General features: G+C 41.0%; 1 protein-coding gene across 2 annotated transcripts in view; it reads left to right on the top strand.

The window, feature by feature from the left end:
• LOC114653490 (nephronophthisis 3) overlaps positions 1-27,173 on the top strand; it is an 838,883-nt gene that overhangs the window by 415,506 nt on the left and 396,204 nt on the right. For both annotated transcript variants that reach the window (XM_028803845.2, XM_028803846.2), the window contains 2 exons: positions 16,937-17,075; positions 19,067-19,174. In XM_028803845.2, coding sequence (XP_028659678.2) covers positions 16,937-17,075; positions 19,067-19,174 — 247 coding nt within the window. The remainder of the gene's footprint in view (positions 1-16,936; positions 17,076-19,066; positions 19,175-27,173) is intronic.

The following is a 27,173-nucleotide window of genomic DNA, read 5'->3' as shown; positions in this document are numbered from 1 at the left end:
AGACCCGGGTTCGCTCCCCTGCGTGGAGTTTGCATGTTCTCCCCGTGTCTGCGTGAGTTTCCTCCGGGTGCTCCGGTTTCCTCCCACAGTCCAAAGACCTGCAGGTTAGGTGGATTGGCGATTCTAAATTGGCCCTAGTGTGTGCTTGGTGTGTGGGTGTGTTTGTGTGTGTGTCCTGCGGTGGGTTGGCACCCTGCCCGGGATTGGTTCCTGCCTTGTGCCCTCTGTTGGCTGGGATTGGCTCCAGAAGACCCCGTGACCCTGTGTACTTATATAGTGGCTGGTCGCATGAACAACAGACTGCCAAATCAAAATTTGGGATGCCAACTGTTTAATACCTCATACATACAATCATATAATTGCAGACTTTCATATAAGGGTATTTGTATACTGTATATTTCAGTATTTTTTTTATCCACACCATTTCAGAGCTCCATAATATTGGGACAACTTGTGATTTCTCAGGTGTGTTTCACTGCTTCTTTAGATCCCTAGGCTTGCTTCTACCCTGTGGAGTCTGCATTTGCTATTGTTCAACACGAGGATAAGTGCTTTGCCAATGAATGTAAAAAAATGAGAATAAAACCATTAGAAACATCAGTAAAACTTTTGGATTACCTAACTTAACTGTCTGGAATATCATTAAGAAAAAACAACGCACCATTGAGCCCAGTAATCGCAAAGTGACTGATGGCCAAGGAATACCTCCACTGATGATGACAGAAGAATCTTCACTATGTTAAAGAAAAAGCTCCAAACGCACTGTCCAACAGATCAGCAACAGTCTCTTTAGGTGGCAGATGTGGAAGTGGCAGTGACTACTATCTGTAAGTGACTTCATAAACAGAAATAAAGAGGCCACACTGCAAGTCACAAAACACTGTTTAGCCACAAAAACAGGATGGACAGATTGCAGTTTGCTTAAAAGTACTTAAATGGAGCTCGCAGAATACTAGAAAAAGGTCTTCTGGACAGACAAGACAAAGGTTAACCTGTATCAGAATGATGGGAAGAGCAAAGTCTGGAGATGAAAAGGAACTGCCCACGATCCAAAGCATACCACCTCATTTATTAAACGTGGTAGGGTTGTTATGGCTTGGGAAGGTATAGCTGTCCCAGGTATTGGCACACTTCTCTTCATTGGTAATGTAACTGCTGACAGCAGTTGCATGATTAATTCTGAGGTGTATAGAAACATCTTAGATGTAGAGTATATTTATTTTCAACTTACATAATTGCTTCACATGATTTCAACTATAAATCATACTTTTTTTTTCTGTGAGTCGCAATTGCGCACAACTGAGTATAATAAATCTGGGGAAAGTTAATTTTTTTAAAAAATGCTTAAAATCTTCAATTTTTCTTTGAATCATGGAAGATTTGATTTGAAGCATAACACAGATGAGTAATTTTCAGTTCTTCACTTTCTCTTCAGTTTCTTTCGGAGTATTTTATTAAACCAAATGGTGCACAATGAACACACACAGGTGAAAATGGGAATAGGCTAGATGTAGAACTGCTGTTCCTTTGTCAATTTCATCTTATTGCTATTAAGGAGCTATTAAAAACCATGAATGCAGCTGTTTAAGACCAAAATAAGCAATTAAGGACTCAAAATCTTAACAAATAAGATGAAACAGAAACATTTCACTTGAACAATATGTGCTTCATCAGCAATAATTGACTTCTCATTAAACAGTTGGGTTGGAAGAAAAACCTGCAGCTGCTGCGGTCCTCCAAGATCAATACTGCTCACCCCTGATTTAAATGTCTAAGTTTTAAATAGCAAATCAATTAAATTAAGTGTTGGCAAAAAGTGGTCACTGATTAAGAAAATGGTTCAAATGAAATCCTGCAGCCACTGTAGCCCTCTAGGATCAGAGCTGGATATCTCTGCCTTACGCCATGAAACCTTTATAATCATAATAAACACTGAATTTGTGAATTGTATGTGTTATGGTAGTTAACCTCAGAAACTGAGTGAAAATGCTATTCTGAATGTAAATACTGCAGTTCTCTTTTGATGCTTTTAAGATGGATTGATAATATCTACAGGAGTTCAATGTGGCAACTTATGTGAAAGAATCTGGATGCAGGCTGATCAGTCTTTGCTCAAACTTCTATTATAACTTAACATCTCATGTGAGAAAGCTACGGGTGAAATATTTAAACATGCTACTGGATAAAGAAGCCCACTATGTTTGATGTGGAAGTTTTGGAGTCTGAGTAATTTAATCCTGAGCAGGAGGGTTAGTGAAGAATGTGGTCATGGCACACAGCCTTAGCTTTGGCATTATGAAAGCTGTCCACAAAAATGAAAAGCAGAGAATTAAGTGACATGGAATGTAGTATAGTCAGAATCTGTAGTGTTGATAAGGAACAGTGCCCACATAGGTAGACGTGGAAAACAAGTCTGACATCATGTTTATTGACAGTGAACACTGAAAAATTGCTACATCAATAAATTGTTTTAATATGGGATAAATTGTTCCAGGATGTCATTTACAAAGCTTTAAACTGTAACTTAGAAAGGTGAAACATGTGGCAAGTATTAGGTAACAGGATTTTCTTTTCATCAACATCACCTTAATTGCAAAATTCTTTCTGCTCCCCTGGTACTCCATTAGCAACAGGAAGCCTGGCATATTGCAATGCAATGATCTTAGGGTAAATCACTGTACAGCTACAGTAGCTGATCTTTTAAGCCAGTCTTGGTGTGTTAGGAGTACAGTTTCTTAAGTACAATTAGAGCTATTAGACAAAAAATGTAATTTTTCTCTTAACCTATCAAGTAATTAGTCTTCGTCAACAACTGTTTTTTGCTGTGAAACATTTTAAAAACTACAATGAATCATACAATAAATTATTTTATTTTAAGTGAAGCTGGCAACTATTCTTCTACATGAACTCTACGTGGCCATAACACTTCTTTATTAAGCAGATGAAACAGCAGGAGATGATTATTACATAAGAATATTTAAAAGTCTGGTTCAGCGACCGTAAGTGAGCACACCCTTTCTAGTTATTGTGGAAACTGTAAGAACTGGGCCACTTGCCCATATCCAGGGCACATGTTTAATATGCCACATGATGCTTTGATTCTCCTTAAAATTCCAGTTCTCTCCTGCCAGATGAGTGAAATGTAGAAAGTTAATGACAGTGGCTACTATGGTAGAGTTAAAATCACATGAGGAGTAACATTTTTCTTTTCCTTAATGTTATGAATTTTTATTTTGCTTATATTTTTATAGCCATTTCAGTTGCATCAAACATCATGTCAAGTTGTTTTTTTCATTGGTACCATCATTTTGTGTTTTTTAAATTTCATGGGAACCTCAATTATATTTATCTGATTGCTATGATATTTAATATGATGGCCTGGAGTGCTAGTGCAGGGACGGCAACCTTTTTAAAGCAAAGAAACATTTTATCTTAAATGTTTGACCCAAAATTTAGAAGGAGTCGCAATGGGTAGAGAAGGGGGTTTGAAATACGATTTTTTTTTTATGCAATATGGATATAAATGCAATTAACACAAAAACAAACCTTCAGGTACTTATAGAAAATAAAGAAAAACAATTTAATGAGACTTTTGACACTGCATTTCCACAAAGAGTTGTTTCATGGTTGGTGAGTAGTTGAAAGTCTTCAATTGTTAAAAGAATTCCAAGCTTGCATCATTAAGCTGACTTCTTAGCTTGCTTTTGATATCATTCATGTTGGAGAATGTCTGCTCACAATAATAAGTGGACCCAAAAATTGTCAAAATTCCAAACACTACTGTTTTGAGTTGACAATAATAGTCTGGAAGGCTGTTCCATATTTTGAAAATCTGTTAGTCCTCTTTTTGACTGTTGGAAAGTTCTGCCCATGTGTGATTCATAGCTAAAGTTGTAAATATTGAAGACCACAAATCTTTGCTTTGCTTTTCAAGTCCATTAGTTGTAGTTCAAACTGAGTTCTGTCAACTGTTGGAAACGGCAAAAAATTTATTTGATTTACTTTTGCCACAAGTAGTTTTGTCAAGATCAAAAGAGTGGACTTCTCATCTCTCAAATCTTTGAAAAGATCAGTAAATGATTTTTCCAATATCTGCCAGAAAGAACTTGCTATCAATGACACTTCTAGTAGTTTCCAGATAGTTTTTTGAAGTTTTGAAATGAGAGAGAAATGTGTTATTTTCTCTGAAGGTGAGGCAGCTTTCAGATGCTGAGTTGTTTCAGAATGTAGGAAACTTTCATGTACTGCCTCACTGTAGTAGTATCCTAGCAGAAATGACAGTTGTTCCTTTTTGCTGGTATCTTTTTTTGTCTCATCTGCCATTATGCTGATAGACTTGCTTTCCTTGACTTCATTTATTATTGAAGTTTGGACTATATCAGCTAGACAATCTCATATTTTATTTTGTGTACAGTGACCTTCGTATGTTGCATTTCTTTGTTTTACCTTTTTTTTCACCTTGGGATCATGTCTAGTAATAATCTCTAATAAAGTAAGGAATTTACCCATATTCTCATCTTCTGTTTCTATCTGTCTGTTGCATCTCTGTGCTATTTTTTGGGTTGATGTTAAAAGTAAGACACTGCCAGCTGTTTTGAAATATTTTGTGATTTCTTTCATTTACTGTACTCTGTTTTAAGAGCAATTAAAACAAACAAGTCTCTTGTTGACTTTTTATTTTCTGTCAATGCAATCATTTCATTATTGTGCACTTCTATGGGAAGCCAAATTAACATTTAGAGATATCTCAAAATGAATTTCAGATATCTTAAAATGCAATTTACTTTTTAAGTTATCAAAAATTCACTTTGAAATTCACATTTTCAGATATCTCAAAATAACTGTGAATGCATTTCAGGATATCTCAAATAAATTTTCAGATATCTTAAATTGATTGAATTTATTTCAAGATATAAAATATCAAAATCAGGACTTGTTTACCTTGGATTGGCTTTTTAGGCATATCCTTTTGCCCTTTTTGTGTCTTTTTTTTCTTTTTTGTTAATAAAACCTCAATTTATAAAGATTCTTGTTTGGACTGTCTTTACAAGCCAATGTTTTACAACATTCTCCTGCTTTTAAGATAATTTGATATATTTTTTGAGTTTTTAAATATTTTGTATACTTAAAGCCAGTTTTCTGCAGATAGTAGTTTAGGACTGGTTGCTGGTGAAGCTATATTAAGGCAGGCTAGTGAAGGTCATTGACTGCTTTGTGGTTCGTTTTTGAGGCTTCACACCCCCTTTCGACATGTCTGGAATTCCTTTTCACAACAGGTCAAATATGTAACAATCCTATGTTTATTTAGCTTTGCTTTGAGTTTTGTCCCTAAAAGAGAAATATTTGCACATGTCTGCTTTTTTTTCTTTTAAAATGTGCACATAATGGGTAGTAGCATTTTTTACAAGACTTTGCTGGTGCCACAAAAATGCGTTTTTTTTTTTAGTAGAACAAAATATGTACAGGTGTATTGCTGATTCCCCATGACAGAAACAATATTCAGGGTTTAAACTATATTAGCAATAGCTATTTTGGATTCAAAGGTAGAAAAATATTCAGAGCTTATTATGCCATTCTATAAATGCAACAGCAATATGTTTTTTTGCTTTGGATCTGTTTTGTTTTTTTTGCTTTCTGTCAGTTACTGTGAGCATACTATGAACATGATTCAAAATTTCCACTAGAGATGGAATTGTAGTAATGCAGGTTCTTCAAAGTGAGGCCTTGAAAATAAAAGCTGGTGGGCTTTATTTGATTAAAAATGGGTAAAGAACAAACTCCTCAGTTAATGTCACAAATTAAACAATATTGGTTCAGCAAAAGTGAAAAAATGTTTGGTTGCAACATCATATGTACAGGGTGGCTATTTGTGCTCTCCAATTTGCATCAACATTGCCAAGAACAACGGCCATCAAAGCTTCCAGTTCTTCAGTGTCAATAACTCAAGCACTCAATGACGTGTAAAAAGCTGTCAGAGTACTGAGATGTGGTTTCTCTCAGAAATGAGACAGACTTTTGAAAAGGAATGGCATAAGACATGCTGCAGAATGTTATTTACAATTCAAAAGGAATAAGGAAATAATAGATGTTGTCACTTTTATGGAATTATGAAAAGGTCTTAAATACAAATACTTGATTCTCACTCTCTTTGAGAACAAGATTATGTGACCAATCAGCTCTAAATTGCAATCATTTTAAATTACAGTTTAATATATCTGAATGAGGGGATTAGAAATAATAGTGAGATTAATCTTTTTTTAATACAGCACCATACATAGCCTCTACAAAAGAATGGTGGGTTCTCATTTATGATCTGAATATATGGCTGTAAAACTCCTTCCAACCATCCGTTTATTTTCAGGCTGGCTTCTCTGTACCTGTGGCTGCAACTGTGATGAAATAAGCTGTTACATATATTCATTCAAAAATAACATTTATTTGGTATTTCAAATCTTCATATTTACCAGATATTTGTGTGAGCTCATAATGCTTTGAACTACAAGGAAAAAGTCTCCAATGCAAGCTTTAACAAAATTGAACAATCACAGATGTACGCAGTTAGCTAAGCTGTTAAAATAGCATACTTCATTGCTAAAAATTAATTAGCAAGCACAAGATATGTTAATTTGTTGGGTTTTTGAAAACAAAGTAATATACATTAGTACAGCAACTAAAATGTAACAAATGTAGAGAAAGCACTTATGTCACATATATAAATGGTAGGAAACCAAATGGAGTTTGGTTAGGGGTAATTATTGTAGGTAAAGTCAGACAAGCTCAGATGCTAATTCTGGATTAGTGCACAGGCATAAGCAATTCCAAAGTCTGATCACTTTTGTGAGGTACCTTGAACACAACACAACAAAAGCTGTGTTACAGGAGTTCTGAAATAATGGGTAAATCTTCAGTTTTCAACTTTGATATCATAAAGCTAGTGTAAATGAAAATATCCTGAATAATTTTGATATACACAAATTTATGTGGGCGGCGCAGTGGATAGCGCTGCTGCCTCACAGTTAGGAGAACCGGGTTTGCTTCCTGGGTCCTCCCTGCGTGGAGTTTGCATGTTCTCCCCATATCTGCGTGTGTTTCCTCCGGGTACTTTGGTTTCCTCCCACAGTCCAAAGACATGCAGGTTAGGTGCATTGCCGATTCTAAATTGTCCCTAGTGTGCTTGGTGTGTGTGGGTGTGTATGTGTGCACCCTGGGGTGGGCTGGCGCCCTGCCCGGGGTTTGTTTCCTGCCTTGCGCCCTGTGTTGGCTGGGATTGGCTCCAGCAGACCCCTGTGACCCTGTTGGATTGGATAATGGATGGATGGATGGACAAATTTATGTGAACTGTATTAGTGTTAAAATTTCTCAGTATTTTAAGCAGTAATTATTTTTTAAGTTACTGAATAAAACAACGTCAGTGAATAAATTAAGTATATGCATATGGTATGATAAGGACGATAGTCCATGATGTCATTTTTATGAACCATACACTGAAAATCCACACTAAGCCAATGCAATCCTTCATTCAAAACCATTTGTGTATTGGAGGAAATCCTTCCCTTATGTCAAAGTGAAATTCAGACTCTGGACTGTGCACTTTATTTGGAATCAAGATTAAAAACTGGGAGTTTAAAAATATTTGCACCAAAGCCAAAAAGAGAAACAAAAGACATAGTCAAAAATAACAGAAACAAAAGTCAAAACCAGAGAACAGTTTTAAATCAATTGAAGATAATTGTTAGTGCTTTGAAATAGGTTTGTTAGATTAACAACAAAGACACAAATAAGGTTACAACCTCTGAGGACATGCCCCTTACAATGTGGCTGCTGCCCTATCGATGAAAGTCCCAAAAAGATAGCATTCATAGAAAATAAAATGTATAAAAAGTGTTGCAATTTCTACATGGTGTGACTGAAATGTATGGACATGCTCTTAAATTAAAGTCTGCAATGTGCATGTAATCCTGTCTGAATTGTTTGACTTGTAATTTTAAAGTGTGGAGCAAAAAGGAGGGTGAATCAAAAATGCATCTTTGTCCCAAGCATTATTGAAGGCACTGTATATAAAGTCGTGTGCAAGACTGATTTTTTTTTAAGAAAAGAAAAAGCCCTACTACAAGCTTGCACACCATAAAATCAGTATATTGTATCATCTAAAGTAAGTAGGGAGGTTATTCATGATTGTTACACATTTTCATAATTATTTGCTATGATGCTAACAGTTGTTTAAAGTACTTCTTGTCTGAGTTCTGATTTTCATTTCTTTTGTGAATTTTATTGCCAGACAGTGCATTATTTATGAAGTTTAATGGAATAATAGTTAATTTAAGCTCCTTTAAAAAGTTTATTATGATAATTTGCTTATACACTTGTTGACATTTTTCAGCTACTACTTTTTGGTAGATGTGTGTATGTATAAATAATAATTTAATTAGGTTTTTCTTTTTTTTAAACACAATATTAATAATGTTTGCATGTTCCATCAGAAACCCCATTGACTCTGTGCCACATGGCATACAAACATGCTATTTAGACAATGATGGACACTCTATGTAATGACTTCTTTACAGTTAAACTCTGAAAACCTGTCCCAGAGCCTTGTGCATGTAATCATTTTTTGGTAATTCAGCATTCTCATTTTCACTGCAACAATAATTATTCATCAGGTTGATTCTTTGCAAAGCCAGTAATCAATGTGATTTTTCGAGATACTTGTACTATTTTTTCTTATCTTTTGTAAGTAGGTTGAAGTCCTGCATATTATGCGCAAATTGTGTTTACTAAACCACACTAATTCTAAGAGTCAGAATAATGGAAATTGTTGATGAATATGTACATTATTAAAGTGGATAATTGCTTATATAGAAAAATACACACAAAACAGATGTGATAAATAAACATTAAAGACAGGAACTGCCATTGTAAGGTTTATTAAGGTTTTAAATTTTTAAAACAACACAGCTTTAGTTTCTACTTAACTTTGTTTGCTGTTTAAGGAGCAGGTTTTTTCTTTCTGTGACTGTTACATTTACCTGATATTCTAGCAAGTGTTTAGCTTCTTTGTTGCTGTAACACACACAGTTTGACTTAGGGGGGCTTAGTGCTACATCACGAGGAATCTTTTGGTGTCTTTTTATTATGACAGTAATAACACCAGTTAACAATACCCCCACTTTTAGCACAATGTCACATTTTATAGACTGATATTTCCTCTCCTACATATTTCAGTGAATGCTCTGATGGTGGAGTGTGCAATTGTGTTTTGTTTATTTTCTGTCCTTGTGTTTATTGTTCTTTTTATCATCTCAGCTTGCTTTGCCCAGTGGTGCCTCTGACACTTACACCTTATCCTTTCATTGGGCACCCTGTTAATGTGCGATGTAAAATGTGTGTCTTTCACTTTACACATTTTAAGTCATACACTAACTTTTAAAGAAGGCCTTCACTTTAGCCTTGTGCTGGACCTAGAGACCACAATTGCAGACTGTTGAAAATGGGCATACATACCATTGGTGGTTCTCTGATTTTGCCAAAGGCAGATGTTTCCTTTGGCTAATTGGGTAGCAGTCCACTTACTGGGATTATTCTAAGCATGCATTTTTGCTAAAAAGATGCTAGAGTGTACCCATCAGAATTGGTAAAATGTCAGCTTCTGGTCTTTCCAGGCTAAGAATTCATAGCTAGTATAAACTGTATTATAGACTACAGTGAAATTCTTACTTGCGTGTAGAATCAACATGCAGCATGTTCTGTACTTGTTGGTGCCATAATTATAATACCTATAAATTACAGGTTTATAGTGGAGAAGGGCGTATGTGCTACCAAAAGAACTGCAAAAAGGGAAATTCTCACTTGGACCTCCATGCTTTGTGTATAAAATATTTTGATAGGCTAAAGTGGCAGAGATCCCAAGTATCTTTCACTATCCAACTGTGTCATTATGACCACATGGCAGCTAATTATTCCGTTAGTTCTCATTCAGAAGTCTAGAGCAGCCATTCTCATTCCTTTTGTAGCATGAATAAGAATTAAATCATTTCTGGTTTAAAGTATTTAAAGTAGCTACACACCACACCAGTCTGCTTTTATGTGGTTCTGAGTTGAGCTTGTGGCCGAACAAATATGCTGTGTGTGCAATTTGTGTAGTAAGTGCATGATGTAGTAAGTACATAATGATCCTCATCTAATCTGAAAATCCAGTTTTACTTTCACACACTCTTCCATAGTCTACAGTGGTGTGAAAAACTATTTGCCCCCTTCCTGATTTCTTATTCTTTTGCATGTTTGTCATAACAAAATGTTTCTGATCATCAAACACATTTAACCATTAGTCAAATATAACACAAGTAAACACAAAATGCAGTTTTTAAATGATGGTGTTTATTATTTAGGGAGAAAAAAAATCCAAACCTACATGGCCCTGTGTGAAAAAGTAATTGCCCCCTTGTTAAAAAATAACCTAACTGTGGTGTATCACACCTGAGTTCAATTTCCGTAGCCACCCCCAGGCCTGATTACTGCCACACCTGTTTCAATCAAGAAATCACTTAAATAGGAGCTGCCTGACACAGAGAAGTAGACCAAAAGCACCTCAAAAGCTAGACATCATGCCAAGATCCAAAGAAATTCAGGAACAAATGAGAACAGAAGTAATTGAGATCTATCAGTCTGGTAAAGGTTATAAAGCCATTTCTAAAGCTTTGGGACTCCAGCGAACCACAGTGAGAGCCATTATCCACAAATGGCAAAAACATGGAACAGTCGTGAACCTTCCCAGGAGTGGCCGGCCGACCAAAAATTACCCCAAGAGCGCAGAGACGACTCATCCGAGAGGTCACAAAAGACCCCAGGACAACGTCTAAAGAACTGCAGGCCTCACTTGCCTCAATTAAGGTCAGTGTTCACGACTCCACCATAAGAAAGAGACTGGGCAAAAACGGCCTGCATGGCAGATGTCCAAGACGCAAACCACTGTTAAGCAAAAAGAACATTAGGGCTCGTCTCAATTTTGCTAAGAAACATCTCAATGATTGCCAAGACTTTTGGGAAAATACCTTGTGGACTGATGAGTCAAAAGTTGAACTTTTTGGAAGGCAAATGTCCCGTTACATCTGGCGTAAAAGGAACACAGCATTTCAGAAAAAGAACATCATACCAACAGTAAAATATGGTGGTGGTAGTGTGATGGTCTGGGGTTGTTTTGCTGCTTCAGGACCTGGAAGGCTTGCTGTGATAGATGGAACCATGAATTCTACTGTCTACCAAAAAATCCTGAAGGAGAATGTCCGGCCATCTGTTCGTCAACTCAAGCTGAAGCGATCTTGGGTGCTGCAACAGGACAATGACCCAAAACACACCAGCAAATCCACCTCTGAATGGTTGAAGAAAAACAAAATGAAGACTTTGGAGTGGCCTAGTCAAAGTCCTGACCTGAATCCAATTGAGATGCTATGGCATGACCTTAAAAAGGCGGTTCATGCTAGAAAACCCTCAAATAAAGCTGAATTACAACAATTTTGCAAAGATGAGTGGGCCAAAATTCCTCCAGTGCGCTGTAAAAGACTCATTGCAAGTTATCGCAAACGCTTGATTGCAGTTATTGCTGCTAAGGGTGGCCCAACCAGTTATTAGGTTCAGGGGGCAATTACTTTTTCACACAGGGCCATGTAGGTTTGGATTTTTTTTTTCTCCCTAAATAATAATAACCACCATTTACAAACTGCATTTTGTGTTTACTTGTGTTATATTTGACTAATGGTTAAATGTGTTTGATGATCAGAAACATTTTGTGTGACAAACATGCAAAAGAATAAGAAATCAGGAAGGGGGCAAATAGTTTTTCACACCACTGTAGTTACTGTGCCCTAGTACCGCTTTGCTCTGCCCTAAGGAACAATGTTAACGTTCACTGCTAGTGCACCACCTCCCTGTATCATTGAAATTCTATCCCTCATCACCATTGACACTCTTATCGACTTAAGGAATATAAAAATTGACTTATTATTTTGTCCAAGGCTCACCTCTTTGAGCTGTTTCCGCTTATGCAACTTCCACTTATGCAATGTGTGGCATTTATCCATCAGGTTGCAGAGAAGCAAACAGATTTAAAATTATAATATTTAAAATATATAGGTATATAATAGTTAAAGATGGGAATCATAGTCTGCTCAATCATTTGTTTACTCTGTATTTGAATTTTAAAGTAATCTTTAGTCATTGGGAACTTTACAAGAAAGATCCAGCAGTGTGTTTCTAATTAAACTGCTTATCATTGCTTGATGAACCCACATCACACCACCAACCAGTGCTGGCAAAAATACTAGCAATTAGCCAACAAACAGGCTTTCATACTTTTCTAAATCGAAACAAATTTATCTAGCTCTGTTTGCATTTATCAAGGCATGGTATTCTGAACGAAAGCCAGCTTCTACGTTAAATCAGTTATACAGCTGAGGCATTAATGATTCACATTATTTGGAACATTAGTTCATTCTGAGTGACAACCAGAATGTTTTTAAAAAGCAAACGCTTTGAGAAGGTTAAAAAAAAAATTACATTACAGAGCAGTGGATGCAATATTGTATGTATGAAACAACATAAATTGCCAAATATGACTGTGGGAAAAAAAATTCATTATGGGAATGATGGACCTAATTAAACCACATCACTTTCCTATTCAGTAATTACAAAATAGATGTCCTTTTGTTGTTTGTGGTTACCTGTTAGCAGATGTTTGGCTTGTTTAATCTATGTGTATAAGAGCTCATAAATAACTAAAATTTATATAAACCTAATTGATAATATTATGCAATAAATGTGTGAATACAGTCAATAACTGTCCAAGTAATTCACAACGAAACAGAAACATTAAGGTTGTTGATTTAATTATTTATCTAATAGGTACATATGATTGTTTTTTTTTAGGCAATGGAGGGGGAAATTAGCCATTATAAACCTCAAGTACAGCTGTTTTGTGTCCTTTTAAGGTTACTCAAAGTGCAGATATTTTACAGCTCTGTTATAAGTAACTGTATACACTTCCAGAAGTGAGCCTCCTTGTTAAGGATTTAAATGTACAATTCACCCAAAGCATTGATATTTATGTATTTGTAAAAGCAAAGTATGTTGGTAACATCCCATAAATATCTAGATTTTTTATGTAGCCTAGTAAGAAGTTTTAAGGCATGCGTTTCCTTTTGCTGTACAAGTGAGTTATACCCAGGAAGAAGAGAATAAAGATAAACTTTTGCACCTGAACACCAGATAAGCTTCAACAACAAAACTGCTAGAGCTCACATTTTTGATTACATACTCAAATTGTTCTTAATTAGTTTTTTTTTTTTTTTAATTCAAAACAAATGAGTGGTAAAATTATAAAAATGCCCATATCTACAATTAATACCAATTTGATGGCACAACCCCTATTGACAAAACATTCAATACCATGCTTAGAACCCATTGCTTCTTTATTTTATGACTCAGGCGCCACCGAGAGTGGCAGCCTTTTCAGCAGCTCCGTGAACGACTTTATTTTTCTACTTTTATTTTTCTCTTTTTTATTGATCACTCCTATCACTTTATTTTATGTGGATTCATTCCCTGGACACACTTACTTTTACAACATGGACATGGTGTGGTTCCCTATTTACCCAACGAGGTAAGAAGGCGGTATCGTGGCAGCAGAGCCGGCACTAAGCTAAAAATGAAGCGGCTTGCGAGAAAGTGGAGTTTTAAGCCTTCGGTGCCTTCTGTGATCATGGGAAATGTGAACTCAATATCAAATAAGATCGACGAACTGGCTGCGCTGGTGAAAAATGTCAGAACCTACAGAGAATGCAGTTTGTTGTGCTTTTGCGAAACGTGGCTAACTACCACCATCCCAGATGCTAATGTGGAGCTACCCGGGTTTAACACAGTTAGAGCGGACAGAGATGCAAGTACATGCGGGAAGCACAAAGGTGGAGGTCTAGCTCTGCTATGTCAATACAAAGTGGTGTAACTCTGGACATGTAAATGTCAAAATCTCCACTTGCTGCAGGGACATCGAACTGTTGGCCATAAGTTTGCGTCCCTATTACTTGCCCAGAGAGTTTGGACACGTCATTGTTGTTATTGTTTACATCCCTCCTCGGGGGGACATGGAGACAGCAAGTGACATCATTCATTCTGCTGTTACTAAGTTACAAATTCAGCACCCTGAGCCGCTTGTGCTAATCGCTGGAGATTTTAACCATGTGATGCTGGACAAAACATTACCTGCCTTCTCCCAGTATGTGGACTGTAACACCCGGGGAAAATAAGACTATTGACTTACTGTATGCAAACGTTAAAGACGCATACAGCGCCATCCCGCTGCCTGCGCTTGGGAAAGCAGATCATATCCTGGTTCTGCTTCAGCCTCACTACAAACCAAGAGTGAGGGTCCTACCTACAACCACACGCTCATTCAGGAAGTGGTCCCCTGAGGCAGAGAAGGCTCTGAGAGAATGCTTTGGAACTACAGACTGGGATATCCTGCAGGATCACATAGTGAGAACATTGAGGAGGTTGTTGACTGCACTACTGACTACATCAACTTCTGTATGGACATTGGTAGTTCCAGTAAGAACTGTATGCTGCTATGCTAACAACAAGCCATGGATTACAAGTGACATCAAGGGCCTTTTGAACCAGAAGACAAGGGCTTTTAAAGGCGGTGACCAGCATGAGCTCAAGAGCGTGCAGAAGGAACTTAGAGTCCAGCTCAGGGCGGCGAAGGAGCAGTACAGGAGAAAGCTGGAGCAGAAGTTGCAGAATAACAGCATGAAGGAAGTGTGGGATGGGGATGAAGATCATCACTGGCTGCAGCTCGAAGCGGGGGGTGCCACCATCGAGAGAGAGAGACGTGAAGAGAGCAAACCAAATGAACAACTTCTTTAACAGGTTTGACCACCCTAACCCACTCTCACTCTCACCTCGGAGTACTGCACCCCTCCACACATCCTTCTGCTGATACCAGCATAGGAGAGACATTCCCACCCATAATTACAACAGTGCAGGTGAGCAGAGAGCTGAGGAGACTTCGTGCCAGCAAAGCAGCGGGTCCAGATGGAGTATCGCCACGACTGCTGAAGGTCTGTGCATTGGAGCTGGGGGGGTCCTCTACAGCGCATCTTCAACCTGAGCCTGGAACAGGGGAGAGTCCCGAGGCTTTGGAAAACATCTTGCATCACCCCAGTCCCAAAGGTATCACGTCCTAGTTAGCTGAATGACTTCAGGCCTGTTGCTCTGACGTCACATGTGATGAAGACCATGGAGAGGCTGCTGCTTCACCACCTGAGGCCACAGGTTCAACATGCCCTCGACCCTCTGCAGTTCGCATACCAGGAGAAGGTAGGAGTGGAGGATGCCATCATCTATATGCTACACCGATCCCTCTCCCACTTGGACAGAGGCAGTGGTGCTGTAAGAATTATGTTTCTGGACTTCTCTAGCGCCTTCAGTCCAACCTCTGCTCCCTTGGGACAAGCTGACAGAGATGGGAGTAGATTCATACCTGGTGGCATGGATCATGGACTATCTTAAAGACAGAGCTCAGTATGTGCGTCTCGGGAGCTGCACGTCTGACATTGTGGTCAGCAACACAGGAGCGCCACAGGGGACTGTACTTTCTCCGGTCCTGTTCAGCCTATATACATCGGACTTCCAATGCAACTCGGAGTCCTGCCACGTGCAAATGTTCACTGACGACACTGCTATCGTGGGCTGTATCAGGAGTGGGCAGGAGGAGGAGTATAGGGACCTAATCAAGGACTTTGTTAAATGGTGCGACTCAAACCACCTACACCTGAACATCAGCAAAACCAAGGAGCTGGTGGTGGATTATAGGAGGCCCAGACCCCTCATGGACCCCGTGATCATTAGAGGTGACTGTGTGCAGACGGTGCAGACCTATGAATACCTGGGAGTGCAGCTGGATGATAAATTAGACTGGACTGCCAATACTGATGCTCTGTGTAAGAAAGGACAGAGCCGGTTATACTTCCTTAGAAGGCTGGCGTACTTCAACATCTGCAATAAGATGCTGCAGATGTTCTATCAGACAGTTGTGGCGAGTACCCTCTTCTACGCAGTGGTGTGCTGGGGAGGCAGCATTAAAAAAAGGACGCCTCACGCCTGGACAAACTGGTGAGGAAAGCAGGCTCTATTGTTGGCATGGACCTGGACAGCTTGACATCTGTGGCAGAGTGATGGGTGCTCAGCAGGCTCCTATCAATTATGGAAAATCCACTGCATCCACTAAACAGTGTCATCTCCAGACAGAAGAGCAGCTTCAGCGACAGACTGCTGTCACTGTCCTGCTCCACTGAGTGACTGAGAAGATCGTTCCACCCCCAAACTATGCGACTCTTCAATTCCACCCGGGGGGGGTTAAACGTTAACATTATTCAAAGTTATTGTCTGTTTTTACTTACATTTTTATTACTCTTTAATATTGTTTTTTTGTATCCGTATGCTGCTGCTGGAGTATGTGAATTTCCCCTTGGGATTAATAAAGTTATCTATCTATCTATCTATCTATCTATCTATCTATCTATCTATCTATCTATCTATCTATCTATCTATCTATCTATCTATCTATCTATCTATCTATCTATCTATCTAAATTTTGAAACTAGCATTCTTTAAAGTATTGTACTCTTTTGTGTTGTAATATAAATTATTGTGTGTGTTTTTTTTCCTGTAAACTATTAATCTATTACCCAGGCAGGCCATCTATTGATTAATCTTTTTTCTTTTCTTCTGCCACTCCTAAGGTTATGTTTGTTTGAATTTTTCACGGTGTTGATTTTGATATAGTTTTAACCTTGTTTCCTATATGGCTTTCAAGTTATGAATCTTTCTTTGTGAAATAAAGTCGCACCAAAATAAATGCTTTTAACAGTTTTCTTCTTGTTGACAGGACAAGGCCAGACTGGAGGGGCTCTGGAACCTTTTCCTACCTGCAGTAAGTGGTCTTACCCAGCTGGATTATGCATTTATAGCAGAAGAAACAGGAAAGTGTTTCTTTGCTCCAGATGTTTTCAACTGCCAGGCTCCAGGTAAATGGAATATTACTTGTATGTCCACTCATTATACCACATCTCTGAGAAAGTTCTGTCTTCTACGTGTTGGTTTTAGTGTCTTTCTCCTTTCTTTGCTTTTCAGGACTTCACTGTAGTCTCTTTTTTTCTTGCATAGTATAAAAAGCCACTGGTGTTAGGTGAATAGGAATTGATGAGCTATAATATATATGACTGATTGGTCTATTTTCATCAAAATAGTTCAGATGTTGCTCTCTGCTACCAGAATAAATGACAGAAAATATATCATTGGATCTATTTCTATTTCTCATACATCCACCCATCTCTCCATTCATCCTGTCTGGGATAGTCACATGTCCACTCTTTTCATGTTAAATGAGTGTTTTATCATGTTATTAGATATCATGTAACAAGAAAGGTCCCAACTAACCTCTTAGGTTCTTTTCTTAATTGGAGATAGTAAAAAAAGTAATATCCAGCTGTATATCTGTTATCTGTATTGCATGTGCAATTAGCCATGCAGCTAGTAAAACAAACCTTAAAGAAGCCCACCTGCTCCTGTTAACTGTATCATAATAATGCAAGATTTATAACCATTTACAAAGCACTTCTGTTTTCTTGATTTCTTGAGACTAAAATGCAAACTATCTGCACAGACAGACTGGAAGGACTTCCAGAAGTCCAATGTAGGACTTGCCAGTTGCATGGATTCCACCTCGCAGCATGGCTAATGCCCAATGAAATACATCTTTAAAAAAAAATGCTGCGTGGCATAGCCAATAAATCCCCTGAACATTAGAACTCTGCGATTGCAATGATATATATATATATATATTTATTGCAAGTTTGTGGCCATTTGTTGTTTTTTGGTTTTAGCTATCATTCCATCTGTGTCTTTTGTTGCTTGAGGTATAATGTAGCATTTCTAAGTCCTACTGTTTTTCAGCTCAGGTCACATTTTGCTACAATAATGGGTCCAGCATAAATGACAGGTGCTTCCCTAACCCTCAGGGGCACTTCAAAGACCGTTGCACCTTTTAATCCATTTGAAACTTAAGTTCCTCCTTCCCCATTGAATTTAATGCTTTTGCCATGTTTGGCAAAGTTACTGGACACTTATGCAATTTTGCAGAGCTTGTGGCAAAGGAAAATCTGTGATATTCAATTCTTTAATAAGGCTGCAGTCTCAAATGAGGGTGACGAAACCTCCAATGATCTGACAATTTTGAGTTTTTGATGATGTTTAACATTTTTAAGGCTGTTTTATATAGTGTGGTTGTGGTTCAAGAGGAATGATCTGTGTTAAATACATAAAAAAAAATTCCTTTCGTGATAAGTTTGTGCATTTTGAGAATAGTAGCAGTAAAGTTCTTATCCAAATTTGGTTCATACTGTATATGATTTAGTATTAACTACCATTGTTCATTTTACCCACTACTATACAGTAAAATAGCTTTAATCAGAATCAGAAGTTACTTAGGAAGCCATTAAAAAGATTATTTTATGAATTAGTATTTCCACTACTACTTGTGTACTATAACAAAATACCTGTTCCACCCATTCTTTGTTCAGTCTGGTCTTTAATATTTATTTTAGTTTTCTGTAAAAAAAAAAAAAAGGCTATATCTGACTTTAATAAACAAAATATAATCACACTTTTTTCTTTTTTCAATTCATGATTGAAATCTTTGACATTTCAGCTTGTGAAATGTAATGAATGATCATATTTATCCATTTTTTGTAGAATTAATATCTCTTGTTAATATAACTTTAGTTGTTTGGGAGCTTTAATAAAGGGTCTGATTTTGTCCTTGCTTTTAGCTTTTGAGAGCTTCACATGCTTATCCCTGCAACCAAGAGTATCTCAAAATAGTTATGTTCTGAAAATGGACTGATGAGTAAATCCCCTTTCCCTTACATTATATTATTATAGTTTAAAATTCTATGTGTGTTTCAGTTTGTTCATGCATTTTCTTCATAGTTCTTAATTTTATTTATTTCATTTTTAGATACTGGGAATATGGAAGTGCTGCACTTATATGGTACAGAGAAACAGAAACAACAATGGCTGGAGCCTCTGCTGAATGGAGAAATTACATCTTGCTTCTGCATGACTGGTAAAAATTGTTAAATACCACTTTTAAGTTATGGAAGTCTTAAATTAGTATGTGATTCGCTAATTGTAATTTGGATAAGAGGAGGAGAAACACTGCCAGATTTTTATTATCATTAATATTTTTACTAAATTGATTTAGTGTGGCAAGGTGGCACAGTGGGCGGCACAGTGGCGCAGTGGTAGCGCTGCTGCCTCACAGTTAGGAGACCCGGGTTCGCTTCCCGGGTCCTCCCTGCGTGGAATTTGCATGTTCTCCCCGTGTCTGCGTGGGTTTCCTCCGGGCGCTCCGTTTTCCTCCCACAGTCCAAAGACATGCAGGTTAGGTGGATTGGCGATTCTAAATTGACCCTAGTGTGTGCTTGGTGTGTGGGTGTGTTTGTGTGTGGTCCTGCGGTGGGTTGGCTCCCTGCCCAGGATTGTTTCCTGCCTTGTGCCCTGTGTTGGCTGGGATTGGCTCCAGCAGACCCCCGTGACCCTGTGTTCTGATTCATCAGGTTGGAAAATGGATGGATGGAAGGTGGCACAGTAGTTCACTGACATTCATCAATACAACAACAACAACAACAACATTTATTTATATAGCACATTTTCATACAAAAAGTAGCTCAAAGTGCTGTACATAATGAAGAAAAGAAAAATAAAAGACAAAATTAAAATAAGACACCATTAGTTAACATAGAAAGGAGTAAGGTCCGATGGCCAGGGTGGACAGAAAAAACAAAAAAAAACTCCAGACGGCTGGAGAAAAAAAAAAAAATCTGTTGGGGTTCCAGGCCACGAGACCGCCCAGTCCCCTCTGGGCACAATATGTACTTTTCACATATCTTGCATCAGATTAAAAAATAAACATATCAAAACCTACAGGAAATTACAGAGTTTTAAACTTTCACTTTAGCAAACAGACAAGTGCAAGCAAAATCATTAATAATTCCAACCACAAATGCATTCCAATGTAAAATGTGTGTTATAACCCCGCTACTCAACCGAAACAGAAACTCAACGGCGATGACCTTTTCGATGTTACATTTAACGCTATTAGAATCATCACAACAGAAGTAATGTTTCAAAACTAATTAAAAATCACATTTTACGTATTCTTGTTTTGTAAATAAAAGAATGTAAAAAAACGACTTAGTTTTTCTCTTGCCTGTGGCGGGGTTATAACACAAGTACCGTAAAATGTTGCTAGATCTAATGATTCATATCTTTTTACCTTAGTGGTAGTGTTGGGACACAAATCAAAACCACACACGTTAACGCTCTCAATTAACAGCATCCAAATGGCTTTTCTGTCCCTGCTCTTAAAAACTACATCTACACATGTTGTTTGAAAATGTTGAAAGTCTATTTCCTTAAATTCTAACAAATCTTCTAAAGAACAAGAAAGGCGGAAAAACCGGTCAATCATTAAAGTCCAATGCAATCTCACGCCAAACCAAGTGTCTGTTAGTCAACAGGATCACTAAATAAAAAATAACGAGGTCATAATTTTCTTATTGTTGAATTCACCACCTATGCCCAAAAAAGCATTTATTGTATTCGGTTGTCACGTTCGGTTTGATCAGGTAATTTTGGGCAAAAGCGTTAAGTTACGTTTGTAAATGTGCTGTCTGCGTCTATTTTAGATTTTATATGTAACAGCAGCAGCGGCAGCCAACATATCATCTAATTGACTGTCGTACCTAGAAATTAAAGGAGATTCTGCATTTTACACCCAAGACAGGTGGTGTTTTAGCACTATAGCCGCCACAACAGACAAAGCGAGAAGCCATGCACATTCCTTGTGTCTAATCAAAAATGTTACACGCAGCAACTTCCTAGGTAGATCCAAAATTCCCGATAGTAAATGTATGACCCGACAATACGGCGCACATGACGAACGCTTGAAATCCAAAAAGGAAAACAAGATCAGCAAGCTTTAGGAGGGCAGATAATCGACTGCCTCTCCAACTATGCGGAACGTGAAACTGGCTACTTACTACAATGAGTGGGTGCAGAAAATGGTTATATGGATTGACATACATGATGTTTTTTTTTGTAATGGAGGTGCAGTATAATTTGACACTTGAACAAACCGTACAGTTTTAATTAATTTTTCCATTTATGATTAGATAGTTTACATCAGCTATAATTACAAGCTAAGAAATTCAATAACTCATAAATGAAGCGGTCCTACTTTTCATATTGATGTATAATGACTGATTAGTATTTTCTTTAAATCCTCAGTATCTGCTGAGCCTTATAGTGTTATGACTCACACATGGATTTTGTTTTGTTTAATCATAATTCAGCTATATTGAAAACTTGGTATGATGTGCTAAAATTTATGAAAGACATAAATATAATTGTTTTTTAGTTCTAATTTTTAAGAGTTCTTTTTAAAAGAAAGCAGCACCTGAGTTTAATTACAGCAAACTGGCTTCCCATGCACATGGCAATTCACAAATCTAATTTAAAGCAATTAAACTCACAGTAAGACAAGGGTTTACTCCAGGGCAGCTTCTGCAGACTCATGGGATGCTTAATGGTAAATTAATCAATTCCAGAATTCAAGATAAATGTCTAAAGAGAGGCATTGAAAGCATTTAGCAGGATTAGGATCCCAAGGCACATTCTCTTTGCATTTTTAAAAACTGGACTAAAGGTTTGGCTCACGAACAGTGTCAACCTATGTTTGAGCTAGCTGTCATGTCCACTACTTAGAAGTAATTTGAAGGTGCTGTGACAGTCTAGGTCTTTCCATGACATATAGAGAGACCCCGTACTGCCTACACCTTTTTTGAGTTGTGTATGACTGACCGCTTATCAGTGGGGGAGGGGCAGCCAGAGCAGCGTATTGGTGTTGGTGGTCAGATCCTTCAGCAACCCACCAAATCAGTGGTGGTCACACAGAAATCAAAAAGATTGCAGGCAGTATGGAATCTCTCTGTATGTCATAGAGAGACCCAGACTGTCACCCCACCCCAGAGTGAAAGGAAGACCCGGAAAAAGACTGGGTCTCCGAACACTGCAGCACGTGAACCCATTTGCTCATGTGTGTTAGAAGGCAGTTCTCCGCGGGGGCAGAGAGACGACCCGACCTCAGTTTGGCATGAGGCAAGGCAGGGCTTCCCGCACTGCTTCTATCTCCGGAGGGCACAGATGCAAAAGGGGGAGCGACAGTGCTATGAGTTTCACCGTGTGGGCCACGGGTGTTGGCGTTGTCCTACTAAAATGCCGCCCTGCCCCTTTCTTGTCTTTCCATTACAGGGCAGAACCATTGTCTAGACAATGTTGACCCCTCATCGTGGAGAGCAGCCCTTGTGGAACAAGACGCTTCATCCCATAAGACTCAGATGAGGGAGGGGCAGTGAAATGTGTGGAAGGACTGGGTGAGAGAATCATTGAGGCAATTACCTCCCCTGGGACTCTAGAGGGCAGCCCTCCTGGATGGCTGTGGCACCACAGATTCCTGCAGGGCATGCTGGGTGTTGGAGTGTGGTGCAGCCCTGTTGGGTTCTGTGGAGCTGCCAGGGGGAGCTATAGAGGATTTCCATCACACCTGGGAGTGATTCCAGGTAATACTGATGAGTCACCTCGAATACTCCCAGGACCTGGAGGTGGATGAAGCTTGCCTTAGAGGGAGTGGAAGCGGAAGGAAAAAAATAGAGAGACGGATAGAAGGAAGAGTCTAAAGGACTGTGCTTTATTGTATTGTGGTATTTTGAGACTGTGCCATGTGGAGAAAGAAAGACTCCCCGATTGTAAATAAATCATGCATCGTGTGACAAAACTGCCTGTCTGTATCGGGTTAGGGCAGCTGTACGTGCCCCAGTGTTCCACTATACTGTATGTATTGTGAAGGATTGCCGGCTTTCTACTCCGGCCCTCAACCCCAGGCCGTCAGGAGGAGCTCTCCCAGCAGCGTGGACGTGCCCCGAATTCCAGCAGGGCATCATGGATTCTGTAGTTTATATGCACAGCCCTGCTGGATACCATGGGGGCCACCAGGAGTCGCTGTAGGGAGGCTGTCAGACTCTTACGTGCCCTATAACCCGGAGGTGCGTCATGATCACATGACAGGAAACGACGTGCCTCCGGGGTGAAGAAGAGTTTTTATATGACCCGGAAGTGTTCCTAGTCACGTGGACAGAGAGGGGGTGAAACACTTCCGGATCAAGGACTATAAAAGGACTATGGGAAATCCCAGACGTTGAGCTGAGCTGGGTGGAAGGGTGGCAACGTGTCTGGGAGTGAGGAGGATTATTGTTATTGTGGAGTGGAGGGTGCTTTGTGCACATAATTGTCTAAATAAATATTATATTTGGACTTTTACCTGGTGTCTGACATCTAGTCTGAGGGTTCAAGGGGTCACGGAGACCATAATCTATCATAGTTGGCGTAGTCGGCAGGATTCTCTGGCCGTCGGATTTGGCAGAGGACCTGAATTTAAATAAATTTTACTGTGGACAGAACCCTGAGAAGACAACGTCCAGACACGCAGCAACATCGCCTGAACCTACCTTCACCACGTCCGATATGGGGAAGAAGAAGGACAAGCAGAGCGACATCACCAGCGGGAGAGCCACGCTCGTAATGGCCGACGCCCTGGAGGAGCTACGGAGCAGCTGCACAAGTCGGGAGAAACCTCCATGTACAGACGATCGCTCTAAGGTACGTGCTGGGAATTTAACAAATAATCCATTTGAAATAACTCACTTTGTCCCGTGCATGTACCTCGGAAAAGATCACTTGGAGGCTCCGCGGGAAAGCGGGGATATTCCCGAAGATAGTGACACGCTCCTGCTCGAGCCAATGAGCAGTAAAGGCAACTTCCGCATGTCGACGGTCGGCGAGGATCACGTGATCGACCCCGGTGTGTTCTGGGAACGAGGAGGTCCGCGTCCCGCTGTTTGTGCCTTCGTCTCTGAAGAGACAGACTTGGACTTTCCGAAGGGAATGGGGGAGGCGAGCAAAGCACTGCTCACCCCGCAAGAAAGTAAGGAGGACCGGGAAATGGCTCATCGGTCTGCCAAGAAATTAAAAAAGACAGACCGCAGTCCGCCGAAGAAGGCAACCCGGTCCTCGGACGAAGAAAACTCCAAATCCCAGAAGCCTCCGCGAATCCCATCAGAGCACGTGCCGACAGCGGACGTGCTCATTGGCTCCCAGCTGGCAGGTAAGGACAATACAGAAGTGATCCTGCCTCCGGCCGAATTAAATAACTTTATAGACTTGCGGGAGCTCAAAAAATTGATCGAGCCCGTACGAAGTATTTTTCAGGTGCTGAATGAGATCAAGAGGATCGTCAGAGACCTGGGAGCGATGGCCGAAGCGCCGGTAAAGAAGGTGGATGACTACCTACGGCGACTAGGACGTGAGCGTCCCGTCTTATATGATTTGGCGGTACAGGTTAGTAAAGACGGTACCGTATATAATGATATAGGGACGCAGTGTGAAACGGGCCCGTGTTTAATAAGTACCGGGTGCCAAAGCACTGCGTGCCCTACAAGGGATTGTGGTACAATGATAGAAGGGGCCCCTCCTTTAACCGTCACCTTATCGTGGTGGAGGGGTTTGCGTGTCCCAATGATCCTAGGAGCTCTGTTGTCCGGGGCTTTATGCCCTGGTAGGGCCACCCAAGGCAAACTGGTCCTAGGTGAGGGATGAGACAAAGAGCGGTTAAACAAACCTCCTATGAAGAAAAACAATTTTGGATGGCGTTTTCCCTTGCCCGGACGCAGGTCACCGGGGCCCCACTCTGGAGCCAGGCCTGGAGGTGGGGCTCGATGGCGAGCGCCTGGTAGCCGGGCCTGCACCCATGGGGCTCGGCCGGGCACAGCCCGAAGAGGCAACGTAGATCCCCCTTCCCATGGGCTCACCACCTATGGGAGGGGCCAAGGAGGTCGGGTGCAGTGTGAGTTGGGTGGTGGCCGAAGGCGGGGACCTTGGCGGTCCGATCCTCGGCTACAGAAACTGGCTCTTGGGACGTGGAATGTCACCTCTCTGAAGGGGAAGGAGCCTGAGCTTGTGCGCGAAGTTGAGAGGTTCCGGCTAGATATAGTCGGACTCACCTCGACGCACAGCTTGGACTCTGGAACCAATCTCCTTGAGAGGGGCTGGACTCTGTACCACTCTGGAGTTGCCCCCGGTGAGAGGCGCCGAGCAGGTGTGGGTATACTTATTGCCCCCCAACTTGGAGCCTGTACATTGGGGTTTACCCCCGGTGGACGAGAGGGTAGCCTCCCTTCGCCTTCGGGTGGGGGGGATGGGTCCTAACTGTTGTTTGTGCGTATGCACCGAACAGCAGTTCAGAGTACCCACCCTTTTTGGAGTCCCTGGAGGGGGTGCTAGAGGGCATACCTTCTGGGGACTCCCTCGTTCTGCTGGGAGACTTCAATGCTCACGTGGGCAATGACAGTGAGGCCTGGAAGGGCGTGATTGGGGAGGAATGGCCCCCCCCGATCAGAACCCGAGTGGTGTTTTGTTATTGGACTTCTGTGCTCGTCACAGATTGTCCATAACGAACACCATGTTCAAGCATAGGGGTGTTCATATGTGCACTTGGCACCAGGACACCCTAGGCCTCAGTTCGATGATCGACTTTGTGCTCGTGTCGTCGGACTTGCGGCCACATGTCTTGGACACTCGGGTGAAGAGAGGGGCGGAGCTGTCAACTGATCACCACCTGGTGGTGAGTTGGCTTCGATGGTGGGGGAGGATGCCGGTCAGGTGTGGTAGGCCCAAACGTGTTGTGAGGGTCTGCTGGGAACGTCTGGCAGAGCCCCCTGTCAGAAGTCGCTTCAACTCCCACCTCCGGCAGAAACTTCGACCACATCCCGAGGGAGGTGGGGGACATTGAGTCCGAATGGGCCATGTTCCGTGCCTCTATTGTTGAGGCAGCTGACCGGAGCTGTGGCCGTAAGGTGGTCGGTGCCTGTCGTGGCGGCAATCCCCGAACCCGTTGGTGGACACCGGCGGTGAAGGATGCCGTCAAGCTGAAGAAGGAGTCCTACAGGACCCTTTTGTCCTGTGGGACCCCGGAGGCAGCTGATAGGTACCGGCAGGCCAAGCGGAATGCGGCTTTGGTGGTTGCTGAGGCAAAAACTCGGGCGTGGGAGGAGTTTGGGGAGGCCATGGAGAACGACTTTCGGACGGCTTCGAGGAGATTCTGGTCCACCATCCGGCGTCTCAGGAAGGGGAAGCAGTGCAGTGTCAACACTGTATATGGTGGGGATGGTGCGCTGCTGACCTCGACTCGGGACGTTGTGGGTTGGTGGGGGGAATACTTCGAAGACCTCCTCAATCCCATTAACATGCCTTCCAATGAGGAAGCAGAGCCTGGGGACTCAGAGGTGGGCTCCCCCATCTCTGGGACTGAGGTCACCGAGGTGGTCAAAAAACTCCTTGGTGGCAGGGCCCCAGGGGTGGATGAGATACGCCCGGAGTTCTTCAAGGCTCTGGATGTTGTAGGACTGTCTTGGCTGACACGCCTCTGCAACATCGCATGGACATCAGGGACAGTGCCTCTGGATTGGCAGACCGGGGTGGTGGTCCCCCTCTTTAAGAAGGGGGATCGGAGGGTGTGTTCCAACTACAGAGGGATCACACTCCTCAGCCTCCCTGGAAAAGTCTATTCAGGGGTCCTGGAGAGGAGGGTCCGTCGGATAGTCGAGCCTCGGATTCAGGAGGAACAGTGTGGTTTTCGTCCTGGTCGCGGAACAGTGGACCAGCTCTATACCCTTAGCAGGGTCCTGGAGGGTGCATGGGAGTTTGCCCAACCAGTCTACATGTGTTTTGTGGACTTGGAAAAGGCATTCGACCGTGTCCCTCGGGGAATCCTGTGGGGGGTACTCCGAGAGTATGGGGTACCGGCCCCCCTGATAAGGGCTGTTCAGTCCCTGTACGATCGGTGCCAGAGCTTGGTCCGCATTGCCGGCAGTAAGTCGAACCCATTTCCAGTGAGAGTTGGACTCCGCCAGGGCTGCCCTTTGTCACCGATTCTGTTCATAACTTTTATG

The sequence above is a fragment of the Erpetoichthys calabaricus genome, chromosome 6 (genome assembly GCF_900747795.2).
Source record: "Erpetoichthys calabaricus chromosome 6, fErpCal1.3, whole genome shotgun sequence".
Taxonomy (NCBI): domain Eukaryota; kingdom Metazoa; phylum Chordata; class Cladistia; order Polypteriformes; family Polypteridae; genus Erpetoichthys; species Erpetoichthys calabaricus.
This window is presented reverse-complemented; position numbering and strand designations above follow the sequence as displayed.